The sequence below is a fragment of the Pararge aegeria genome, chromosome 15 (assembly GCF_905163445.1).
Source record: "Pararge aegeria chromosome 15, ilParAegt1.1, whole genome shotgun sequence".
NCBI lineage: Eukaryota > Metazoa > Arthropoda > Insecta > Lepidoptera > Nymphalidae > Pararge > Pararge aegeria.
The window spans coordinates 17,974,784-17,999,564 of NC_053194.1; the positions used below are offsets into that span (position 1 = coordinate 17,974,784).

Here is a 24,781-nt window from a genome sequence, read left to right on the forward strand (position 1 = left end):
CTTATTTATTTGTTGATTAACCATAAAAATAAAAATGCATTAGTCTATCTTTGTTAGTCAGACTAGTAGAAAACTTGATTTGTGTACCGTTTCGTGCGTGTTGCCAAGACAGGTATGGTAATATTATAGTTTATAAAAAGGAAACCGGTTTTGTCGAGTGACGACGATAATTATTGAAATTGTTATTATATTAATAAAATGTTTAAAACCATTTTTTTTTATCCGTTAAATTTTTTTTTAACCCGATTGTGTAGTACCTACTTATAAAGGTCGCGCAAATTGGGTGTTGGGTTAATATGGTTATCCCAAGGCCACCTACAATAAACCTAATTTCAGGATGCTCAAAGACTAAAGATGGCGTTTGGACTAATGGGGAAAGTAGGAAAGAAGTAGTATTGAAACTTTGTGATAATTGGTAATTCTCTAGCAACTCTTTGAATGTATTGCCTATTTCCTACTGGTCTCAATTATGACGTATTTATAGGATTATCTGAATTTTAAAGAGCTATCGATGTCGAGGCATCTTGATAGAGATATCAAAGTTTGCCGATGGAATAATTAGTGGGCCAATTCATTCGACAAATGCCAGCGGCTTAGAACGCCGTGTTCTTTTCTATTTCTGAAATTAATTAATTCATAAACGCCACCTATTAAATTTCTGAGTATATTAAAAACCCGATTGAAAATGGCTGATGACCATAAAGCCAATACTGTGGAAGCGCCACCAGAAAGCAATGGGTCTAATAGGAAAGGAAGTTTGGTCCCAAAGCCAATAGATCTTGATTATGTGCTGACCAATGAGCTGGGACAGTTTGGATGGTTCCAGCTTCGGAACATTCTCCTCGTTGCGATCCCGATCATAATGTCTGCTTTTATGAGCGAGTACATCTTCTCCGCAGCTGCCATTCCACACAGGTAACTAAAGTTCACGTTTCTCTGTGTACAATCCGAATATTTCCGATACAAGCAATCGTATTTTTATTAAAGCGTCTATATAGCCTTGAAACTACATCTCTGTTATCATGTTCAATGATATAACATTACAAGGCTGGAGGTAGAAATTAGTGGTGGCGTGCCTAAGAGTTCGTTATTGTCACTGAAATGTGATAATAATTGTTAAAGCCCGCCAAATAATTGTGAAAGCAGCGGTTTTGTGCTCTGATATGCAATAAAGAGACGGCCTGTGTAATAGGCTAAAGAAGAGCAATTATGTTATATTATTTCCATGAACACTCGATCACAATAATTTTGCTCGTTAACATTAACAGCCCTTTTATGAACTGGTGTCTTAACGTCATATAATTAATTTGATCCGCAGTTAAAAATATAAAGCAGCTAACAAAAACGAACAACATGCTTTTCGCAATAAAAAAAGTGTATGTGTGTGTATAGTGTAAGTGTAAAAGTGTATACTACACACGACGAAATTTTTGCATGGACCAGAAAATGTCGTTTGATCTCTCGAACCGACATGTCGAACACTGCATAAGTACTAGTTTTGTTAAAATAGTTTGCAAAGGAGAACCTTAGAGTACCTTATAGAACGTGTAAATGAAAACTGAAATATTACTTCACAGGCTTTAGAGGTGCAATAATTTCTGTCTCTGAGACTTATCTGGGAAACCGAAACGCTAATAGTTTTTTTAGTAAATCACTTTTATAGTTTTTACTGAAATTATTATTTAGTTTGTGTGGAAATTAAATATGCTTCTTTTGATTTAATATGATTTGATTTGATTGATCTCTTATGAAATATCTTTATGCACCTTCAACAGTATTTTTTAATTCGGTTACACGTTGTATATCATCAACGTGTATTACATCTCGAAAGCACCGTGGTCTTCTAACTATTCAAACATTGCGATATAAAACGCGTACGTCGACACCGTTCAGGCTTTCGTCATCATCAAAATGTCAACCAACAGACGTCTACTGCTCGACATATATATTTTATACGGATTTGTTAGGACAGAAATAAATAGTTAAAACGATACAAACAAATGTTTGACCTAAATCTCTCTCGTTTTAACGCCAATTTTGGTTGAGTACAAAGCCAAAATAGGTTGTCTAGACCTTGACCTCAGTTTGAATATTCTTTCAATTCAACCGTAGCGATGGCGTGAAGAAGCCACATTTGCAAAAAAATTGAGATAACTTCACAGCAGTTGTATCAGTAGTAATAAAGATGCCAATAATTAATTTATGATGTTATAATTCGTGGCTTTCGTGTGGGATTTTCCACCTGTTATTAAAATTTTACTTTCGTTTGTACTTTAGTTTTTTTATAATCTTCATTTATAGTTTATCTACCCTAATAAAAATTAATATCAAAAATTCTTGGAAGGAATCTTCCATCTGTAACATAAGTTGTCTTAGCACAGAGGGTAGGCAATCATTTTGTCCTTTATCAAGTAATTTTAACTTTCTTTATGAATAAACTTATTATTATTTCACGAAGCAGGGGGAACAGAGAAATCATACATGCTCTGTATTTTACTCTGATATAGTATACTTGAAACTATCGATAATAATTGAAAGATGTGCAAGCTCCTGCTTTAGTTATTAGTTACGAGTAGTTTATATATTTTATCAAAATGTGATCAGATGTCGCATCCCAGAATGTGGAGAAGATGGAAAATCCCACAAATATGAACCTGAATGGATCTTGGGAGCCGTCCCGGAGACTTCTTCAGGATTTGCAAGTTGTGAGAGGTTCACTCCTCGAAATGTTGGAAGCAACGGCACATTGGACTATTGTCCGCTCACGTTGTTTGATCAGTCTACCACTACTGGATGTGAAGGATTCGTTTATGATAGAGACAATACTGTGGTATACGATGTAAGTATCGTAAAAATATTGTCTTATCGTAAGCTGTTTGACAGCTGATATTACTATACTCTCTCTGGATTCCACAGATAAATATCTCTTTTTTCAAAATCTGCTTAGTGGCTCTTTGAAAACGTTTAGTCTGCTCCATATAAATGTAACAAGAAGAATATGATTCTTCTTCAAAGATATCTTGATACATGGGCTAAGACTTTTACCCTCTGTAAAGTAACAGTAAATATTATATTTGATAACTTTATAAATTTCACGCATACATCAGCAATAAAAATAAAGCATTGTTACAGAATTTATGCAGGCTAGTAAACAACCCAAGTTTATTTTTTTTAGTTCGATCTGGGATGTCAAGATTGGCTTCGTGCGTTCGCTGGCACTTTAAACAGCATTGGGACATTGCTGGTGTTACCCATCACTGGCTACGTGTCCGACCGTTTCGGTCGACGTTTCGCCCTCATTATCAGCGTCTTTAACTTGGCTCTATTTGGTCTCATCCGAGCGTTTTCAGTTAATTACACCATGTATATGATTCTCCAGCTACTACAAACCACATTTGGAGCAGGCACATTTAGCTCTTCTTATATTTTTGGTAAGTTCATTCTTACATGTATCCTATGACCTGATTAAGAATTATTTATTTTTTAAAGTCAAAATAAGATATTATTGAAAACGAACTTCTTACTTCAACTTCTTGAGTTTATCGATCACAACATATTATATAGTCGCAGTCTCATAATCATTGTTCCCTAAATTACACTAAAGAAATTTGTATTTCAGCTGCGGAACTTGTTGGGCCAAAGTACCGTGTCATAACCAGTGCCACATCATCCTCAATGTTCGCGGTGGGACAGGTGATCCTTGGCGGCGTGGCCTGGCTCATAACGGACTGGCGGTACATGATCATGGCACTGCATATCCCTTGCTTTCTCATAATCGCGTATTACTGGATACTCTCTGAAAGTGTAAGGTGGCTATTGTCGAAGAAAAGATATCCAGAAGCACAAAAAGTCTTGGAAACTGTTGCGAAAGTTAACAAAACGTATATCAGTGAAAAATCCTTAGAGGCTTTAATGAATCCTCCGGAACCTGTGTCTGCAGTCACTGATGTAAGATTTTCTTTATATTTTATTTCTGTCTTTATATATAGAAATAGGCTTACTTTATGACAATCAATTCTAATGGAAAGTAATATGGCTATTTACTCAACAATGAATCAGCGGCCACCACGGCATCCTACTAAAGTACCTACTAACCCATTAAAAATACTAGTTGTCTTCATTCCTTGCAAGACCTTTATACCTAACTCCATTTAGTGTAACTTCTCGATTCATGTACTGAGCGATAACGTCAAGTTTTTGTACCCATCAGAAATGGAAGTTTTGTGATCAAAAATTTAGGTTTAAGTATATTCTATCCAAAACGGTAATAGATTATACCTATCGCATTTTCGATGCACTGCTATAAAAAATTATCAGGATTATAAATAATACGTAATATCTTTTAAAATTTGATGTAAATGTTATAGCACGTGGTATTATAAAGATCTCCTATCTTTAAGGAAATATCGTAACCTTGAAACGTGTTGGATACAGGTGTTCTTACCTGGCGAACCTTCAAAAAAACCAAACTTTATTTATTTCAAGTAGGCCTATTTTATAAGGGCTTTTGGAACGTCAAGTCAGTTTTTTTGTAGTCAGTCTACGACTGGTTCGGAAGGCAGACTCTACCGAGATGAGCCGGCTGCTCAAAAACTTGCTCTTTTTCAGCATCATTTTAGTGAAGCGGAATTCCAGGCAGCCTATTCGTTAAGAAATTCATCATTCAACGACTTTTAATTTGTTTTAAACCATTATTTTAACTAATGCATTTGAAGGTCCAATATTAACTTAGGAATCATATTATAAAAGCATATACTCAATCCCACAAATGACTTCTGTACCTTTCGCAGACGATATGCAATGTCACTAACTAATGTCCATTTCGAGTAAGTCGGTTGTTCATATCCACTCTTCGGTTACAGAGAGCAATGTTTTGTCTTACCAATACTATATTGTTGTAAACCTATATCTTCTTTAAGAACAGTGAAGCCAACCAACCATTATTGTTCTTTTATACGAGTAAATCTGTCTTTTTATACGCTCGACCAAGCTTAACAGTTGTGGACAGATTAGTTTGACTTTGATATTAGATACATCTGTATAATAAAGAACACATGCACAATTTGGTAACGCTCTTGCATGATGCAGAATCGTGCAAGCCTACGTGCATCACCTATGTCTTAGCATCTTATGTACTTCAAAATGTGCATTAAATTATTATTTTTTTAGGCTGAGAAACCAGGATTGTTTCGCACTATTATAAGCTCCCCCGTTTTGCTTAGAAGAGTGTGCACGACGCCAATATGGTGGATTACTACAACCTTTGTCTACTACGGGCTGTCCATCAACTCCACCAGTCTCTCGGATACGATGCATTTGAATTATATTTTGACGTGTGCCATAGAAATTCCTGGCTACTTTACTGCAGTTCTCGTGTTGGACAGAATTGGCAGAAAGGCTACACTATCCACTGGTTATTTCCTCAGCGCAGCTTGCAATATCGTTTTCGTGTTTATTCCTAATGGTAAGAAGTCAAAAATCCATTATTAATTTCTAATGGTTTTACAATGTAATGATAGGTCTCCAAGTATCAACAAATGTAGAAGCTATTATACCCAGCAAATAATCACAACCACGGCAGTTTATAAAAATAATGTCAAAATATTTTTTACAATGACATAGAACTAGATAGATAACGTTGTTATTTTATCTTTGGTTATCTTATTTAATATTGCCGTATTTTCACAAATATTAGTGATAAATTTTACAAGATTATCTACACCTTGATAATTTTATTATTATACCTACGTAAAACTGCCTGTTGCTAAAAGTTGGTTGATACCACCGACCTTTACCTGGATTCGATTCTAGAGTTGGACCAAGATTGGGCAGAGCAACCTGCATCGTGGCTTGTTTAAGCTCCAATGAGGCACATTTAACATTCTTCACGTATCGTATTTTTTTTAGGCCATACGATCTCAAGCTTCTTAGCTTTTCGCTCATTCAACACACAAACTGTTCCTCATAAATTCCTCTTACCAAAGGTGATCTGGAAAGGATCTCTTTAGTTATAAGACAGCCTTAGCAAGTAGTAGAGCTTTATGTGACAGAACCCATTTAGGCAAATACTACCGCCATGCTTACTTGTGCCGCCAAGCAGCATTGTTCCAGGCTAAACGGTGTGGTTGTCTAAAGAAACCAGGTTGACGGACACTGGGCGGCACTTTGTAAGACGTGCTCCTTGCATATCGTGCGAAGTGTTGTTCTGTTTATAAGCAATGATTTTCCACTTAACATCCGTTCGATCCGTCAACAATAACTATAAAAAAATGGCTTCAATGAATAAATCATCTCTTCTTAATCGTTACAGTCTTGACATTGTCAGACTGGTCGTGGTCATTATTTTGGTGTCGAGGCCCGCTTTACAATCCGTCGTTTTTCTTCCCTAGCGGTTGCTTTTCTTGCGGAATAGATCATAGATCATAGATACTCGTAACTAACTTTCTGATTTTGTATTTCCAGAAATGACTGTAGTTCGCCTTATAATCTTCCTGCTGGGCAAGTTTGGCATTTCGGTGGTGATGACGTCGGTGTACCTGTTCACGTCAGAGCTGTACCCCACGGAATTCCGCCACACTCTGCTAGCGTTCTCCTCCATGATTGGACGCGTGGGATCTATCACGGCGCCCCTTACTCCAGTTCTTGTAAGTGTTACTGCTTTACTGAATATTTTTTATATTCCCGTAATATTATGTATAAGAAGCTGATAGCAGTCGGTAGGAGTTCGACTTCACTTTCGGCGGGCCGAGTTTGGATCCCAGCACGCACCTCCAACTTTCTAGGTTATGTGCGTTTTAAGTAATTAAAATATCACTTGGTTTAATGGTGCAGGAAAACATCGTGAGGAAACCTGCATGCCTGAGAGTTCTCGATAATGTTCTCAAAGGTGTTCGGAGTCGACCAATCTGCGCTGGGCCAGCGTAGTAGACTACCACCTTATTCTCTTCTCACTGTGGGAGGAGACACGTGCCCTTTAGTGGGCCGGTAATGGGTTGATATGACCATGACGTTTATTATGTTGATTATGGCTGCAAACTCAATAGATGATAGCAAGTAGCTATATAGTCCTCGCATGTATAACTGAGATGGTAAATGATTATTTTTTTTACATACGAGTACAATCGAACCCACCATTAACACAATTAAACAATTACGGAATGTTCCGCGGCTTGCTCGAAAGTGTATCCCTACTTCCGTTTCAAGGAATTACACATTGCTTTTTTTGGATGATTGATAAGTGTTTTTACCTACACTTGGAGAAAATATTATTTCCTTCGAAGGTAGGTCAAACACTATGATAACAATTATTAAATTATTAATTGTTTTCTCAGATGGATTACTGGCACGGTATCCCATCAATGATGTTCGGTGTGATGGGAATTCTCTCCGGCCTGCTGGTACTCACTCAACCTGAGACGCTGGGCACCAAGATGCCTGACACACTGGCTGAAGCTGAAGCTCTCGGCAGACCGGAGTCGAAGCTACATCGAAACAGCTGATTAAACCAAACTTAATTGATCTCTTTGTTAATTTTAAGCTTATATAATAAATAATTATTTTATTCGTTAGTTTAATTTCGACTATATGAAACACAAATTTCAATTATTTAATTACTTAGAGAGTTACATTTCCATTTCTACAAGATTATTATGTCATTATTAAAATTTTATTATTGCTGTAACCTTTCTACTTTTTCTACTTCGAAAGAGTAAAAATCTCATACACAGATTCCTTGTTTATCTTCTCCTGTTTAATTCACAAAATATTTAGGTACTAACTAAAAAAGAATAAAATGCCTTGTTAGTATTTAATAGCAAAGTGTTTTTCCTGTACAAAAGATATTTTTATGAGGCAGGGAATTTAAAAGACTATATATTCGCCTATCTTTGATGATATAAGTCATGGTCTTTGTGATAAAATTTGATCTGCGAATTGGAGCTGTCCAATAATCTTATGTACTTCAGCAAGAAGTAGGTTTTGAGCGCAGACTTAAGAAAATACAGAAACCGCGTACACGACTAATATTGAAGCGTCAAAAACCACTCCACTTTAGAGTTGTTTCTTCAACAAACGGTTAGTCACTTTATACCAGTTAGCAGTTGAAAGTAATTATTTACCTATAATGATCTAAACGTTTACCATAAAATAGGGGAATGAGAAAACAGTAAAATAAAGGACACATACAGGAATTTTGTAAAATGTGATATTGTTTCTTTTATTGAGATAACTGCTGTACCTCTCGCACCATACACGTGAAATAAATCCACTGGCATAGCTTTTCAATACATTGTTATAAAATTTGTATGTAAAGTTTTGTTTTGTAGCTTAGCGTATATCGTGCATCATAAACGCAGAGGTAGGTACAATGACGATGATTTTAATGATGCCACAGATAAAAAGACTAGTAAAGCAAGTATCACGAATTAATATTATTGAAAGCCTCGTCTATATGTTTGATGCCTTTATATTTATGCGATATCGTAAACAAGTTCATTAGGTAACATTTTGTTTATATTTGGCCAACTTTTGCATTCAATTCTAACTTAATATCATATTCTCCATGGTCACTTTCGGCTTTCTACTAAAATATGTAATTCTTTTGTGTCAGAATTGCGTGCAAAGACTAGTCTTGGGGTAACTTTATCATCGAAATGAATCTTGATAAGCTGATAAGTTAAACTTAGCTACGTACACTTTTGGTTGAAAAAAGATGCAGAATCTGAACCATGGCAAATGTACAAGAGGTTTGAGGAATGCAATAACTCACCTATCTATCTTTTAAATTCAAAATGGTTGGAAATCAGAAAAATAGTGATGGTGGGACGTCATTGGAAAGAAATGCAGGAACGGATCAAGAAATAACGGAAAATGAATACCAGAAACCGCGGGATCTTGATGATGTGCTAACTCACGAACTGGGCCAGTTCGGTTGGTTCCAGATCCGGAACATTCTCTTAGTGGCTTATCCAATAGCGATTTGTGGTCTTATGACGGAGTATATATTTTCAGCTGCAGCTACACCACACAGGTAATGTCAATTTATAAAATAAAATTATTGTTAATACGACAGCATATTGTTTGTGCTGGGAATTGAACCCCTTGGACTCAGAGCTGGGTGCTACCTACTGCACCGATCGGCTATCGAAAAGTAGAAGAATATTTCCTAAAAATTACAAAATTAATGAAAGACGCGCAGCTCAGTATTAAATTTACGTTAGAAGGAAAAAGAAACGTTAAGCTGCATAAAATTAGTAATTAATTTATATATTTTTTTTTTAAATAATAAACTACATGTAAGCTTGTTAAAAATAACTAATAAATAATCAATTAGCTAAATGTAAGATTGTTAAAAATTACTAATAATTAATCAACTAATAAAAATATTTTGATTTTGAATTACTAATAAAGAAATAGGAAGGTTGGAACCTAATTGATTCGCGCACCTTTAAGGTCAAGATTACAACACTATCCTTATTGTACACGAGACATTAACCTAATACTGAGCATTTTGATTTCATTCTAGATGTCGTATCCCAGAATGCGGTGAATATGAAAAATCACACGAATTTAATCCTGAATGGATCAATAATGCCATTCCAGAGACTGATTCAGGGTTTGCCAGCTGTGAACGATACGCTCCTCGAGGTATAGGAAGTAATGGGACCTTGGACTACTGCCCTGCTAATCTGTTTGATCAGTCAAAAACCATAAAATGTGATGGTTTTGTTTATGTCAGAGACAACACAGTTGTATATGAAGTCAGTATTAAATGTATATATCAATTTAAAGCAACCGAAGTTTTATAGTTGAAGCTTTTATATATGAGTCTAGACTTACACACTATATTTACAGGGATTACTTGGCTTGGTACTTTTTGATTCAATAATGTTGCAGTTTTTGATAGTTTGTTTTAACTGTCTCATACCGTGCGCAACGTTAATTCGAGAACATTAACTTTTTCGGCTGTCAGCTAAAAACACATGAAATAAATTATTACGTAATCTCAAGCTATAGCTAATGTTAAAAATTTTAGTTTAAAATTATTGTTAATAGAATTCGTTTATAATAATTCAATGGTAATGCTTGAGGAAATAGCATATCTTAGATGTCATAGCATCCATACTATTGTGTCCCGCAGCTGCAGCTACTGCCGAGTCCATTTTAAATTTAGTTTAGTAGCCTGCGTTGAAAATAAGCTGTATTGCTCAAAATATTTTTTTTTAAGAATTCCTCTGTAGTTTTTCTCATTGGGTTGTCATAATATTTTATTATATTTTCTAGTTCGACCTCGGATGCCAAGAATGGTTACGAGTCCTTGCAGGCACGTTGTACAGCATAGGAACATTGCTCGTGCTCCCTATCACTGGATTCATCTCAGACCGCTACGGCCGCCGAATAGCCCTCATCATCAATATTTTCAATTTGGGCCTGTTTGGCTTCATCAGAGCATTCTCCGTCAATTACACTATGTATCTGACCTTACAAATCTTGCAGACGACGTTTGGTGCTGGTGCCTACAGCTCTGCTTACATTTTTGGTAATTTATATATAATAACATTAGAAAAAAATAATTTATATTTTTTCTAATGATTGTTTAGGTTACGGTTTTTTAATGTGTCATATATATTATACTTTGTTTTAGCTGCTGAGCTCGTAGGGCCGAAGTATCGTGTCTTGACAAGTGCTACTTCATCTACGATATTCGCTATGGGCCAGGTGTTACTCGGTAGCGTTGCTTGGTTGATCCCAGCCTGGCGCTACATGATCATAGCACTGCATGTCCCTTGCTTTGTGATCATTGTATACTACTGGATACTGTCTGAAAGCGTACGATGGCTTCTTTCAAAAAAGAGATACCCTAAAGCTAAGAAAATTCTGGAAACTGTTGCGAGGGTTAACAAAACACATATTAGTGAGAAGTCTATGGAAGCTCTCATGAACCCTCAACAGTCGGCTACTGCTGTGCCTAATGTAAGAGTGTTTCAGTATTAAAAAAAAAAATTAAAAAAAATTAAACTAACTAAAAAGAAGAATATAAATATTTTTAAGTCTGTGCCAAGTAAAATGTAAAAAATACTCTTTTTCTGCTCAGCTACTATAGCGAACGGTATACAAAGTATGTACTTATTACTACATAGGTAGGTCTTAAATTACCATAGAAATCAAAGGTGCTTTGTGCTTTATAAGCAGCTTACAAGCAAGCTTATAAAGCACAAAACTTTTAATTTTATTAATGAACTTGGTCTCCATATGAATTCTCAGTACCTTCAAATCACAAAATCAGACAAAAAGATTGTGACAATTATTTAGATTGGCTCAGCTTGAGAATCAGTGGTATATTCTTGATCCTCTGTGTTTTTCCAATAATTATGAAAAACTTACGCTTAATAATATATCAAATATATGTAAGGCTTGTAGTTTCTCAATTTTTATAATTTTTTTATATAGAATGATAGCTTTTTGTTTCTCTTTAAGGCTGATAGACCTGGTTTATTTCGCACAATAATACGGTCGCCAGTATTGCTGAGAAGGGTTTGCACGACACCAATTTGGTGGATCACGATGACCTTTGTGTATTACGGGCTGTCCATCAACTCCACCAGTCTCTCCGACACCATGCACTTGAACTACATTTTGACGTGTGCTATCGAGATTCCTGGATTCTTCACAGCTGTTTTACTTTTGGACAGAATTGGCAGGAAGATAACCTTGTGTTCAGGATTCTTCTTTAGCGCCGCCTGCAACATCGCTTTTGTCTTCATTCCTATGGGTGAGTTTAAGGAATTATGAAATATTACTAATTTACCTATGATTTAGTAATATTTTACCGATAAAATATCATCAACAGAATATAACAGTACACTGCTGGATAGTAAAGGGAGGGTTTGTCCGGTTTTACCACGCTGGGCAGATGGACTGGTGATCGCAGGTGGTAGTAGGCACAGAGGACGCTGCTGTCCGTTCTTCTTTATATTCTCTTAGTCGCCTCGTACCACGGGAAGAACAGGGGTAGGGGAAGCAGGGGTGATCACTGATCTGCCGTCACAACACGGCGTGGAATTATTTTATAGGTGTTTATTTTACAACTAGAATCTTTTAAATTAAGCTGGGTTATCATTATCACTATTTTCCCACTACAATAAAATGTGTGTAAGCATTTAAGCGCCTACTTCATTATGGTTTCAAGTTTAATGAACTTGACAAAGCGAATTAAGTAATTCTTTGCGATCAATTTTAATAAAGATCTTAATTCTTATATGAAAAAAAAGTTTTTGCTATCCAAGGAGAAATTGACGACTTCCCCGGCCCAGTCGCTGTGGTCATTTAATAGCTGAGGTCCCGAGTTTAATCCCCCAAAGGGGCTATTTTATTTGGTAATTTAAAATATGCAATTAAAAATAAATAAAATGCAAATGTCTGGTCTGGTGGGAGGCTTTGAACGTGGCTAGGTACCACCCTACCGACAAAGACGTGTCGCCAAGTGACTTCGTGTTTCGGTACGATACCGTGTTGAAATATATTGGGGTGCCATACCCCACCATGCCATACCATCTTAGACTGCATCATCACTTACCTTCAGGGCCAACTTGTAGAAGGATTGATCCTGAACGTTCGAAAATTGTCTTTAATCATCTAATTATTATACCAACAGACTTGTCAGTTCTGCGGCTGGTAGTATACCTGCTAGGAAAGTTCGGCATCTCCACCGTGGTGACGTCAATATACCTATACACTTCGGAGCTGTATCCCACCGAGTACCGACACACTTTTCTTGCCTTCTCATCCATGATTGGTCGTATTGGGTCTATCACAGCTCCACTTACCCCAGCACTTGTAAGTTATTTTAAATCCTACTATATATATTTTATACATTATATTATAAATGTGTAAGTGTAGATGTTTGTTACTCAATCGAGCAAAACGGCTGAACGGATTTGAACGTAATTTAGCATGTATGCAGTCTTTGACATGGAAACAGAACAAAGGCTACCTTTTATCCCGATTCCTTAAGATATTCTCGAGCGAAAATAGAAAGCTGTTTTTAGAGCTCAGAAGCGGGCAGACAGCTTTGAAATTTGGTATTCAGGTCGCCTATGCTATGGAAAAACATGTACTTTTATGCCGATCTCTCAAATAGTTCCCGTGGTAGGATTACAAAATATTAACGAGCGAAGCTTCAGACCAAATTCTGAAGTCCACGCAGACAAAGCCGCTGGCAGAAGCTAGTAATAAATAAATATACTACGAAAACACACATATTATAAAAAGTTAAATAAATACTTATAATATATAGATAAACACCCAGAAACTGAAATACATTCCTATTTATCACAGAAACATTCTCCAGTTGTGGGAGTAGATCCAGCAGCCTTGGCTCAGGGTTGCTGCCCACAGCGCCAATCGGCCGTCTTACACATTTATATTTATAAGATCCTATATACATTATGTTTATAAGACCATATATACATTATTCGATGCGGTGATAGCCTAGTGGATAAGGCTTCCGCTTCCCTTCGTAATCATCCCACTATAATGTACAATTTTTTATGTAATGTACGCATCAATATTGCCATCTATTCAAATGGGCCCCCCATTTGTATTTATAAATATTTAACTTCGACTTTTCGCATCGCTACTCTCTTAACAATCATTACTTAATATTGGACGCTTTTCAACTAGTTACTTAGTTTTGCCAATTGTACCATTTTCAGATGAGCTATTGGCACGGCATCCCGTCGCTGATGTTCGGCTGCATGGGCATCCTGTCCGGCCTGCTGGCGCTGACGCAACCAGAGACGCTGGGCACCAAGATGCCCGACACCCTGGCCGAAGCTGAGGCGATTGGGAAACCGGAATCTAAAATAAAACAAACTAGCTAATCCCACTGAAACCTTGTTTCATTATAATAATATGACAGTGTACTTTTCAATCAACTCTTTTACTCATAATTCAACAAATACTACCTCATTGGTTATTAACATGTTCTACTACAGATCATATGGTTTTTGGTGGGTAGGCGCTAAACTGTGTAGACATATTTAAAATCGCTCCTGCTTTTTTAAGCTTTTAATATAAGAAAACTAATATACAATCAAGTTTAATATGTACCTCTAGACTCTCAAACCCACCAGCATTATTCGTTAATAATTGTTTTCAACCTTATTTGCACTATCTATATTGAAATTTTTGCCACATCACTGTTTACTAGACACTGTTTACATTAGTCAGCGCATACCAATTTTAAACAAAATCATACTACAAATATTATAACTCAAAATGGATATGTTGAAGAAGTCTGTGGAAGATCTGGCTGCTACATTCAATGCCCGGATGGATGATTTTCAGAGAGAAGTCCGGACATCCATTCCAGCCGCAAGTCCTTCTTCTAACATAAATGCACAATTTAATGTGTTCAGGTGTTTTGTTTTGACTGCTCTTGAGAATCTGCAGTTACAGCTCCGGCTTCTCTCCAGGCAACAGGAAGATTTGGAAGTTCGGGCCCGCAGGAAAACATTGCTTGTGCACGGGGTCGCTGAGGAGCAAGATGAGAACCCAGCCCTGTGCTTTTCCAAGATATTGTACAGCCAGCTAGCTATTCCTAACATCTCTGTGAGTAATTTTAAGCAGTGTCATCGTTTAGGCCGTTCCATCAGTGATAAACCTTGTCCTATACTGGTGAAATTCCGAGATCAAGACCTGCACAACAAAGTGTGGTTTGCTAAGAACAAGCTGAAGGGCAGTGGTGTTACGCTTTCGGAGTTTTTAACCAGAGGTCGTCATGAGGCGTTCATTGCGGCCCGGAAACGCTTTGGTGTTACTCAGTGTTGGACGAGGGATGGCTGTGTTGTTGTACTTGGGCCTGACAATGTGCGGCATCGGGTGGTGTCTCTTGCCGAGGTGAACGCTATCGCAGCTAGTGGTGCAGGAATATCTGCTTCAACCTCTGTTGCAGACAACGCGACAAGCTCAGCTGCGTCTGCTGCGGCGACAGCTGCCTTGGTTACTCAGAAGCCTAATGTGACTGTTAGGGCCAGAAAGCCCATTAGAAAATAGTCTGGTAACGTTTATTCCACATATTTGTTAGCGTACTTAGTTGACTTTGGTTTTCACTATGATAAGAACGTATAGTTGTTACTTTATTTATTTAGGTACAGTTGTTTGCAGCAATCAGCATTTAATTACACTTGTAGTTTGACAGGTAATTTCATTATTTTTATAAGGGCCGGTAGAACAATAATAATGGTTTGTTATTATTTTTAACCTGACATTTCATTACACTGTCTTCTGTCATGTTTACTTTGCTTTGGTGTGATTGCAGTCAAGCGCTCGTCTATAAATATAAAAAAAAAAAAAAAAAAAAAAAACTTTGCCACTGTCAGTTGTCACTTGTCAACTATTGGAATAGACAAGGATCGGTATTTTTCTAAGAACAATTGAATAGTTTTAATGCGTTTATTTTATAGTTGTTTGTTAGTTATATTATTATTATATTTAATTAGAGCCATTTGTATACATAGTTTCGTATAGTTTCGCTAGTGATTGTGTTTTTAAATTTTGCATTTCGTAATCCAGCTCTTTTTAACCAAAGAGGACACTCACAAAAGTCACAACTTTAGTGAACTATATTGAGCTGTTGTAGCAATTAATGACCTGTTTCCCATCCATACTAGAATTATACCATATTAGAATTATTTTTTGTTGTTGCTGTAAGCTACTTTTATAGATATTGTTAAGTTAGTTTGAGTTTTAGTAAGTAGTATTAAGGCTTTGTTTGAACAATTATTAATTTATAAGTCTTTCCTATTATTGCTTTATTTGGAATGGTGCTGGTGGTTGTATCTTGGGTACATTTTGCATTATTTAATTATTAGTATACCTAGTTATTTTTATACTTAATTATTCATTTTGACTTGATTATATTTATTATCTATATTATTATATTATTGTATATATTAATAGACTTATTTATTATTTCGTATTATATTATTATATTAGTGATGTCTTCCTCAAATATTAGCATTAATAGTGATTTGTTTCTGTCGTTGTCTTCGGGTGATGAGACACTTAGTGAAGCAAGTTATCACAGTGCAACCACTTCCATTCCCCTCAACGATCTCTTAAATTCTCACTTCTCCGACTGCGCGAAAAACTTTAATGCCATTCACATTAATGCCCAAAGCATTCCGGCTCATTATCCAGATATGCTTGCGTCATTTGAGTCCCAAAATATTCACGCCATTTTAGTATCTGAATCTTGGCTCAAGCCTTGTTTGCCGTCTACCTCTTATTCTCTTCCTGGATTTAACCTTATTCGTAATGACCGCACCAATAGGAGTGGTGGTGGTGTGGCGATCTATCTTAGATCCTTTATTCCTTTTCGAGTTGTTAGCTCGTCATGTCAACCACCTCCTGCGGACTCAGCAGAGCATTTACTAGTGTAGGTTTCTTTGTCGCAGACTAAGATACTACTTGGCGTGTTCTATTGTCCCTCTCTTTTATTAAATTATTTTAATCCTTTTGAGACTCTTCTCGAAACTTTTGTCCCTACTTATAGCCATACGATTATAATGGGTGACTTCAATACATGTTTACTTAAATGTGACACCCGGGCTAGCAAACTAAAATCTGTTATTAAAGCATGTAATTTACATACTCTTCCCCTTTCGGCTACCCATTATTTTCCAGGTTGTTTTCCTTCTCTTCTTGACATAATAATTGTGTCTTCTACCGATCTTGTTTCTCAGCACGGGCAATGTTCTGCTGATGCCTTTTCTTATCATGATTTATTTTTTCTGTCATATAAACTGCGCCCTCCAAAAAATAAACCTAAAATACTTCTGCGACGTAATTTTGGTGGTATGGATGTTGATCGATTGTGTGATGATGCTCGTAATGTTGACTGGTCTGCTGTAGAATCCGCATCTTGTATTAATGTGAAAGTTGAAATTTTCTGTTCTTTACTCACACAACTGTATGACATACATGCACCTATTAAATCTGTCAAGATTAAACATTTACCTGCGCCCTGGCTTACTGATGAATTAAAAAATACAATTTTAAAGAAAAATTTAGCCAAGTCTAAATTTAAGAGCAAAAAATCTGCTGAAAATGAAAGAAAATATCATAAGATCAGGAATCGCTGCAATACATTATGTAGAGATGCACAGCGACGCCATATTCATACATCTGTCGAAAACGGCGACTCTTCCAGAGTTTGGAAGTTTCTTGAAACTGTTGGAATTGGTAAATCATCCAGAAATTCTTCACCTAACATGATGATGTTGAACTTTTAAATCAATATTTTTCCAACCCTTCTAACTCTTTTGATAGTTCAGATAAAATGCGTACTATTCTTTCTCTATCTACAATTCCAACCTCTAATTATCCTCCGTTTGAGTTTAGTCAGTTTACTGCATGTGATGTTAAGAAGAGCATTTTGTCCATTGCCTCAAATGCTGTCGGTAGCGATGATATTAGCCGTAATATGCTGGTTCCTCTTCTTGATGTTATAGCTCCTGTCATTACTCACTTATTAAATGAATCTGTATTCACTTCCAAATTTCCTGAGGCTTGGAAGAGCGCTCATGTTATACCTCTTCCTAAGAAGGCTCTTCCAGCTAGCTTCTCTGATTTTCGTCCCATCTCTATTTTACCCTTTCTTTCCAAAGCCCTTGAAAAGCTCATTTACCAACAGCTGAACCTTTTCATTAATCGAAAGTGCTTGCATAATCCATTCCAATCCGGTTTTCGTCCTGGGCATAGTACGGCTACTGCTCTTATTAAAGTTACCGATGATATACGTTGGGGTATGGACAATAAACTGCTCACAGTTCTGGTATTGCTGGACTTCAGTAATGCTTTTAATACGGTAGATTTCGACATTCTGTTGAGTCAGTTGCGTTCTCTTAACATATCTCCATCAGTGATTGACTGGTTTCATAGTTATCTTCATGGTCGTCGGCAGCGTATTCACACTGAGGAATCTCATTCCTCATGGTGTGATATTACTGTTGGCGTACATTACTCTTTTCTATTTTCATCAACTCCATTACTCGGAATATATCTTCTCTCTACCATATGTATGCTGACGATGTCCAAATTTACACCCAGTCAACCTTTGATAATCTTCCAATCGCAATAGCTAGCATTAACAAAGACTTGCGCGTTATTTCAAATTGGAGTAAAGCGCATGGCCTTAACGTTAATCCAAAAAAAACTCAAGCTATTGTTATTGGCAGTCGAAGGCAGATTTCAAGGATTGACTGGTTTTCCCTCCCCTCCATTGAGTTTGATAGTGTCACAGTCCCATACTGTGAAAATGTAAAGAACTTGGGCATTTATCTTGACCGAACCTTAAGTTGGACGTACCATATTAATGAGATCAGCAGAAAGACATTTGCAGCTCTAGGCTCTTTGCGTCGTCTTCGGTATTTACTTCCTATACCTACCAAAATTATGCTCGCACAGACTCTACTCCTTCCCATTCTTGACTACGCTGACGCAAGCTATGTTAACTTAACTGAAGATCAGTTAAATAAACTTGAGAGACTCCAGAATTCTAGCATTCGTTTCATATTTGGGTTGCGCAAATATGATCATATTTCTCAATTTCGGTCTCGTCTCAAGTGGTTACCTATCAGACTTCGCCGGAATTTGCACATTGTTTCTATTCTGTACTGTGTTTTGTTTCATCCTTCTACTCCTCTTTACCTGAAAGAGAGGTTTAAATTTGTAGGAGTCCCAGACGAACTTCGTTCTACGAGGAAGTTAGTCTTGAAGGTGCCTGGTCACAAATCCTCCTTCTTCAACGGATCATTTACGGTTCAGGCTATTAAATTATGGAACGCCTTGCCGTTAGATATCCGTGAGGCACAATCGATTCAAGAGGACCTTCAAGAAACTAGTGAAGGATCATTATTTGTCTCTTTCAGCCGAACAACGCTGAAGCGAATCATTTTAAGTGTGTAATTTGAATTATTTATGTATTTCATACTAATTGGGGATGTTATATGTAATATATTTATATAGATATTTATGTTATATATTTTATTTGTATTTATATATAATATATTTATATATATATTATAGTTATATTTATATATATATATATAAATATAACTATAATATATATATATATATATATATATATATATATATTTTAGGAACCAGAGGTAAAATTTTAATAAAAAACAAATCATGACTACACACACATATATGTTTAATAGAAGCAAGAGTTTCCACAGAACTAATAAAACACTCAACAGATTACTAATTTAGAGAAATTCAATTCATAAATCTAATTTACAACAAAAACAAAAATGAGCAGGTTGACTTTCCAAACGGACAGGGGTCCCCCTCAAACTAGTTGACGGTACCCGAAGATTCTCTCGAATGAAGCGCGCACCGCCTTTTATAGTCTCTAACACCACCACTACGCGTTGTCCCCTCCACGATGACGTGTTGGGACGATTTCTCCAACACGGCCTCTCCTGATTGGAGGACGTCCTCGTGCTCCGTTGTCTCATGCTGCTGGATGCCCGCAGAGCAGTAGGTCACGGGCTCCGCAGTACGTTTACGAGGCACATTGTTGCTCCTGGCAGCTTGCTCAGGCGTGGACTCCATATTGTCATCATCGTCTGCACCTGAGAACATAAAGCATCTCGGATTGGGACCTCCGTGATTACCAAGGACACATCGACCCGTGATCGATGGTTGATCACAAACAAATACCAGAAAGGAAGCACGACGTTAGCTATCTCGTATAGCAAGGAACATAGGCTCGACGTTAGCTTATTCCCTACATCAGCTCACCTACATGTCATAGGCACGACGTTAGCTTAACATGAGGCTCTCACGAATTGTAGAGGCGCGACGTTAGCATACCACTTCCGAATCAACCACATAGCATATGCACGACGTTACCGTACTATGCGGTCTTCATCACAGTGTAACAGAGGCACGACGTTAGCTTGTACACACAAATAACACACAAGCTCCCCCTCGAAGAAGGCAGCACACGTGTCAGGAGTCCATTCCCCTTGCCATGGCACCATAAATTCTGCCGCAGCCCGGGTCGCCTTTCCACACGAGCCTGCCAGCAGTTGCAGCTCGACGCGACCGGAAGCGCCTTGACCACACGGTATGTCGTATGGTATGTGCCAGTCGCTTGTGCCTGCTTGATCAAAAAAACAAATGAATTTATTTCGAATAGTCGAGGAGGTCTACGGTCGGAATTTGCCGTTGAATCGTGTTGATGTTGATTCATTCTCAATCGTTCAGAAGCCCTTTGCCTATGCATCTCTCTAAGTGCTTGACGATTGGGATGAGAGTCCTCCAAGGCCACATCTCGAACAAGATGACGAATGAGTGGCGTAGCCGCTTCTATGCCCACCAATAAGTTTAGTGGTGATAACCTGGTGGTTTTCTGCTTTGTTATGTTTAAAACCAACTGCAGTCGCCACATAACACCTGACCACTCGTTCTGTCGGTGGTTACATTCTATACGAACCATATTGAGTAAAGTCCGGCAGTAACGTTCAACCTGTCCGTTTGAGTGATGCATTTCGGGGGTAATTAAATGCATGTCAACGCCCAATTCTGATAAAAGCTTTGTAAATTCCGAATTTACAAACATACGTCCACGGTCTGCTATAATCAATTTTGGAGTACCAAATAAGGAAATAACATTTGTAAAGAGTCTTTTTAATTCTAAAGCATCCTGACCAAACATAGGGTATATAAGACAATATTTAGGAAACGCATCAATTACAATTAACACATATCTGTAACCATTAGACTGGGGTAAAGGTCCTAATGCATCTACATGTACAATCTCAAAGGGCACACCTGGTTTCTCCCATGAATGTATGAGCTGATGGGGAGCCCTAGGAATCTTCTTATGAGTTATACAAATTAAACAATGACCTATATATTTTTGGACGAATGATTTAAGGGAAGGAAACCAAAAATGTTTTCTGATAAGTTCCAATGTTTTATCAACTCCTAGGTGATCGTGCTCATCATGAAAGATTCTAAGCAGGCTAAGCCTATGGCCTTTAGGCACAAAACATAAGAGTCTGGGGTCTTCTCCTACTGGAGTGTACTTATAATAGAGAAGGTCGTTCATTCGAACGTAATGACTGGAGTCTAGTCTCCCATCTGCTAGTTTTTGAAGTAATTGCTGTGACTCTTCATCGGCAGCCTGTGCTATTTGTGCCCAGTTTTGTTGTTTGCGTGCTTCGCAAACATTAATTGGATTGCGGCTCAAATAGTCAGCGTGCGACATGGAGGTGCCCTTGCGGTATTCTAAGGTGAAATTAAAATCCTGCAAATATATCCACCATCTGGCTACACGCGGCAATAGGTCTTTCTTTCGTTGCGTGGCTTTTAGTGCATTACAGTCTGTAACGACAGTAAAGTGAACGCCAACCAGATAGTGTCGGAACATTTGCAAGGCCTTAACGACAGCCAAGGTCTCGAGCTCATAGGAATGGTACCTTGGCTCAGCGCCTTGAGTCCGTTTACTGAAGTATGCGACTGCTCGCTTATACACCTTTTCATGAACCTGAAGAAGCACTGCACCATAACCAATAGAACTAGCGTCCGTATGGACTTCGATAGGCAAAACAGGATCGTAAATGGCTAAGACGGGCTCGCTTGTAAGTTGCAAGATATCTCGCCGTGCTTCTTCTTGTTCACTACCCCATGCAATTTGCAAAAGGAACGCCTTTTTTTGTAAGTCTAGTAATAGGTGCAGTCTTAGTAGCAAATCCAGCTATATATCGACGGAAGTAACTAGCTAACCCTAAAAATTGGCGAACCTGCTTAACGGTCTTTGGGATGGGAGCCTCGACTAAGGCTTGAACCTTCTGTTCGCTCGGCTGCACCTGACCCTGACTGATAGTCCTTCCCAAATATTCTATTTTAGTACACAAAAAAGAGCACTTCTTTAGATTAATAGAAAAACCAGAATCAGTTAGAGTTTGAAGTACCTTGCGAAGAATCAACAGACCCTCATGTATTGTATTGCTCAGTATAAGTACGTCATCGATATACACCAGGACCTCACCGGACTCTAGGTATGGGCGAAGTGTTTTCGACATTATCCGCTGGTAAACAACAGGTGCATTTGCTAAACCGTAAGGCATTTTCAAATATTCATAGTGCCCCTCGGGTGTAACAAATCCTGTGAGTGGTATTGAGTCATTATCCATAGGTATCTGGTGGAATCCTGTGGCCATATCGAGACTGGTGAAGAATTTATGTCTACCTAATCGATCAATATGATCATCGATCAATGGTAAAGGAAAGCGATCCTTGACTGTAATTTCGTTGAGTTTACGATAGTCAACACACATGCGGTCAGACCCATCCTTCTTTTTAACTAATAGGATAGGACTCGCATATTCCGATTCAGAGTCCCGAATAATATTTTTTTCTAGAAGATCTTTAATTATCTCGCGAACTTTTAAAATTTCTGGATGAGAAAGCCTGTAGGGCCTGTAATTAATCGGCACAGCACTATTTAATTTAATTGACATGCTGCCAGTGTTAACTGTGGATGTTGCCGTCCCAGAGATAAAAAAGTCCCAATATGTCTTAATTAGGTCTCGCAGCTTGCTAAAGTTTTGATCAGTTAACGACGTCTTAATCGGAATCTGCGTAGTCGGCATAGTACACATAACGTTAAAGGTAAGACGGGCCTTGCTAGTAAGGTATTGCTGTTCACGGGTACGTACATAAGTAACTCCTTCGCGATTTAATACGTCAGTACCGACAATAATAGGGGTATTCATAAGTTCAGGGGATATGGCATGTAGGTCCACCTCTAAAGTAATCTCATTAAACTCTATGGCCAAGGTGACAAAATAAGTTGACTCAATTTCATTACCGCCTATACCTCGTAAAACTCTGAAAGCTGGCCTACGCGCACACTTGAAATGTCTTAGCAACGATGAAGAAATCAAAGATATAGTTGAACCGCTATCTTATAGATAGCGAATATCAACCGGAATTCCCTGTATGACTGCTACTACTATATCTTTATTTTTATCATAGCAGTTTTCCTGGCAAAAGTTAATGTTATTTGTGTTACGAGAATCAGATTTAAGTTTTGCAAAACAAGTTTCAATTTTATGCCCTGGCTTTCGGCAAAAAGCGCAAGGTTCGGATTTATTTAAACTCTGAGCATAATTCTTATTGTTTTCCTCGTTGTTGCTTTTAACAGAGATGGCTTTAGACTTCTTTGAACAACGAGACTGAGTATGACCACGTTGGCCACATGAAAAACATATGCCTTCCTCAAACCTACGTTTTCGAACTTTTGCATCGTAATTTGATTTAGAAAGACGATCATAACTTATGCTATCGCCAGATTTCCTATTGAAAGATGATGTCTTAGATTTCACGTAAATAGAGAAGAATTCTACTATCTCATTTGGCATTAACTTTGCATTGGTAGCAGAAGCACGAATTTGCGGATCGGTGATGCCCCGTATGACTATTGCCGAAATTAGCTCGTCACTCAACCCCCTAACTATGCGTAACTTTAATAAGGACCGACGAGAATAGTCTGCATATGTTGGGTATTTATCAGAGTTAGAACTCATGACCTCGTATAAAATATTTGCAATATCCGGTGTCCTAGGACACAACGGTTTAAACTCTTTCTTAAAATTGCTCCAACTACGGTCATTGGTGACCCACTCATTGAGCCAAGTCCTAGCATCCCCTTTAAGACAGTTGCCGATGCGAGAAAGACACTCGTTATCGTTCCAATAGTTTGTACTCTTAGCACGGTCAACTTCCTCGCACCAGATGTCTATATCGTGGATGCTTGGATCGAAATTGGATATGTAATAAGATTGGTTGGATCGCACCGTCGTATTGATTGAACGTATCGCCTCGATGATACGATCGGTTCCGCTGGCATCGCGGTCCGTCATTGCGCTCACAGGACGCCCTGGCGAAGACTGCATAGCAGACTCTCGACCCTCCACCACCGACCTCTGTTGCTCAGCTACAGTCGCGGTCACAGGTCGCAGCCGTGGTGGCGACAGCGCAGGCAAACAGTCAGCGTTCGGTTCATGGAGACGCGGCGGTGAGGAGCGGCGTTGCCCTTCTAATGCAATTAAACGATTTTGAAGTTGTTGCATTTGTTCGATTAACACTTTATTAGGGGAATTATGTCGGTTTGAAGTAAGTCTAGAATGCGAACTTCGACGCCTACGGCCAGAATCACTGTCACCCGAGCGTGCGGTACCATGCCCGGAAAGCGAGGCGCGGTATCTAGAGCGACTTCTCCTTTCATGATCTTGATTTGACATTTTCTTTACTGTAGGTAACAGTAAATTACGAAATATAAGCAAGAACTAAGCCCAATAAAAATAAACTTTTATGCGGGTAGGTAGGCTATTATAGCAAAATAGCGAGATAGGCCAAAAGTAACGCTAAATTTGAATTCACAAATCTATTTGAAAATCACGCAAAATTATATTGAAAATAGCTGTTGGTAGTTAGCAAATAAATAAAAAAAAGGAAGTACTCACCAAGGTTTCAGCTACGTATACTTTACCATTCAATCACTTAGACAGCACACTACTGACGTAATAAGGGACATTTAAACTTCAATTTTCAAACGCAACGAAAAAAAAGTAATTTGAATAGTCAAACTGCCGCAGGTATTTCAGGAATGCAAAGCAAATTAGGTCACGTGATATTTTCGAATCCCACAACTGATTTTAGGAACCAGAGGTAAAATTTTAATAAAAAAAAAACAAAT

The 24,781-nt window shown here is 37.9% G+C and overlaps 2 protein-coding genes across 2 annotated transcripts; both read left to right on the forward strand.

The window, feature by feature from the left end:
• The first annotated feature begins 685 nt into the window (after positions 1–685).
• Positions 686–7,499, forward strand: LOC120630161 (organic cation transporter protein-like). The gene is made up of 7 exons (XM_039899313.1): positions 686–915; positions 2,605–2,839; positions 3,176–3,431; positions 3,620–3,939; positions 5,170–5,464; positions 6,463–6,644; positions 7,332–7,499. The coding sequence occupies exons 1-7, from the start codon at positions 686–688 to the stop codon at positions 7,497–7,499; spliced, it is 1,686 nt and encodes a 561-aa protein (XP_039755247.1).
• A 1,290-nt stretch (positions 7,500–8,789) lies between these two features.
• Positions 8,790–13,880, forward strand: LOC120630162 (organic cation transporter protein-like). Its single transcript, XM_039899314.1, has 7 exons — positions 8,790–9,028; positions 9,524–9,758; positions 10,282–10,537; positions 10,643–10,971; positions 11,476–11,770; positions 12,653–12,834; positions 13,713–13,880. The coding sequence occupies exons 1-7, from the start codon at positions 8,790–8,792 to the stop codon at positions 13,878–13,880; spliced, it is 1,704 nt and encodes a 567-aa protein (XP_039755248.1).
• The last annotated feature ends 10,901 nt before the right edge of the window (positions 13,881–24,781 follow it).

Bases quoted from the DNA above. Each gene is read 5' to 3' on its own strand.
- LOC120630161 (XM_039899313.1), top strand. From the start codon at position 686: ATGGCTGATGACCATAAAGCCAATACTGTGGAAGCGCCACCAGAAAGC. The intron at 2,840-3,175 runs GTAAGTATCGTA...TATTTTTTTTAG, and splicing joins ACAATACTGTGGTATACGAT to TTCGATCTGGGATGTCAAGA. The intron at 5,465-6,462 runs GTAAGAAGTCAA...TTGTATTTCCAG, and splicing joins TTTCGTGTTTATTCCTAATG to AAATGACTGTAGTTCGCCTT.
- LOC120630162 (XM_039899314.1), top strand. From the start codon at position 8,790: ATGGTTGGAAATCAGAAAAATAGTGATGGTGGGACGTCATTGGAAAGA. The intron at 10,972-11,475 runs GTAAGAGTGTTT...TTTCTCTTTAAG, and splicing joins CGGCTACTGCTGTGCCTAAT to GCTGATAGACCTGGTTTATT. The intron at 12,835-13,712 runs GTAAGTTATTTT...TACCATTTTCAG, and splicing joins CTCCACTTACCCCAGCACTT to ATGAGCTATTGGCACGGCAT.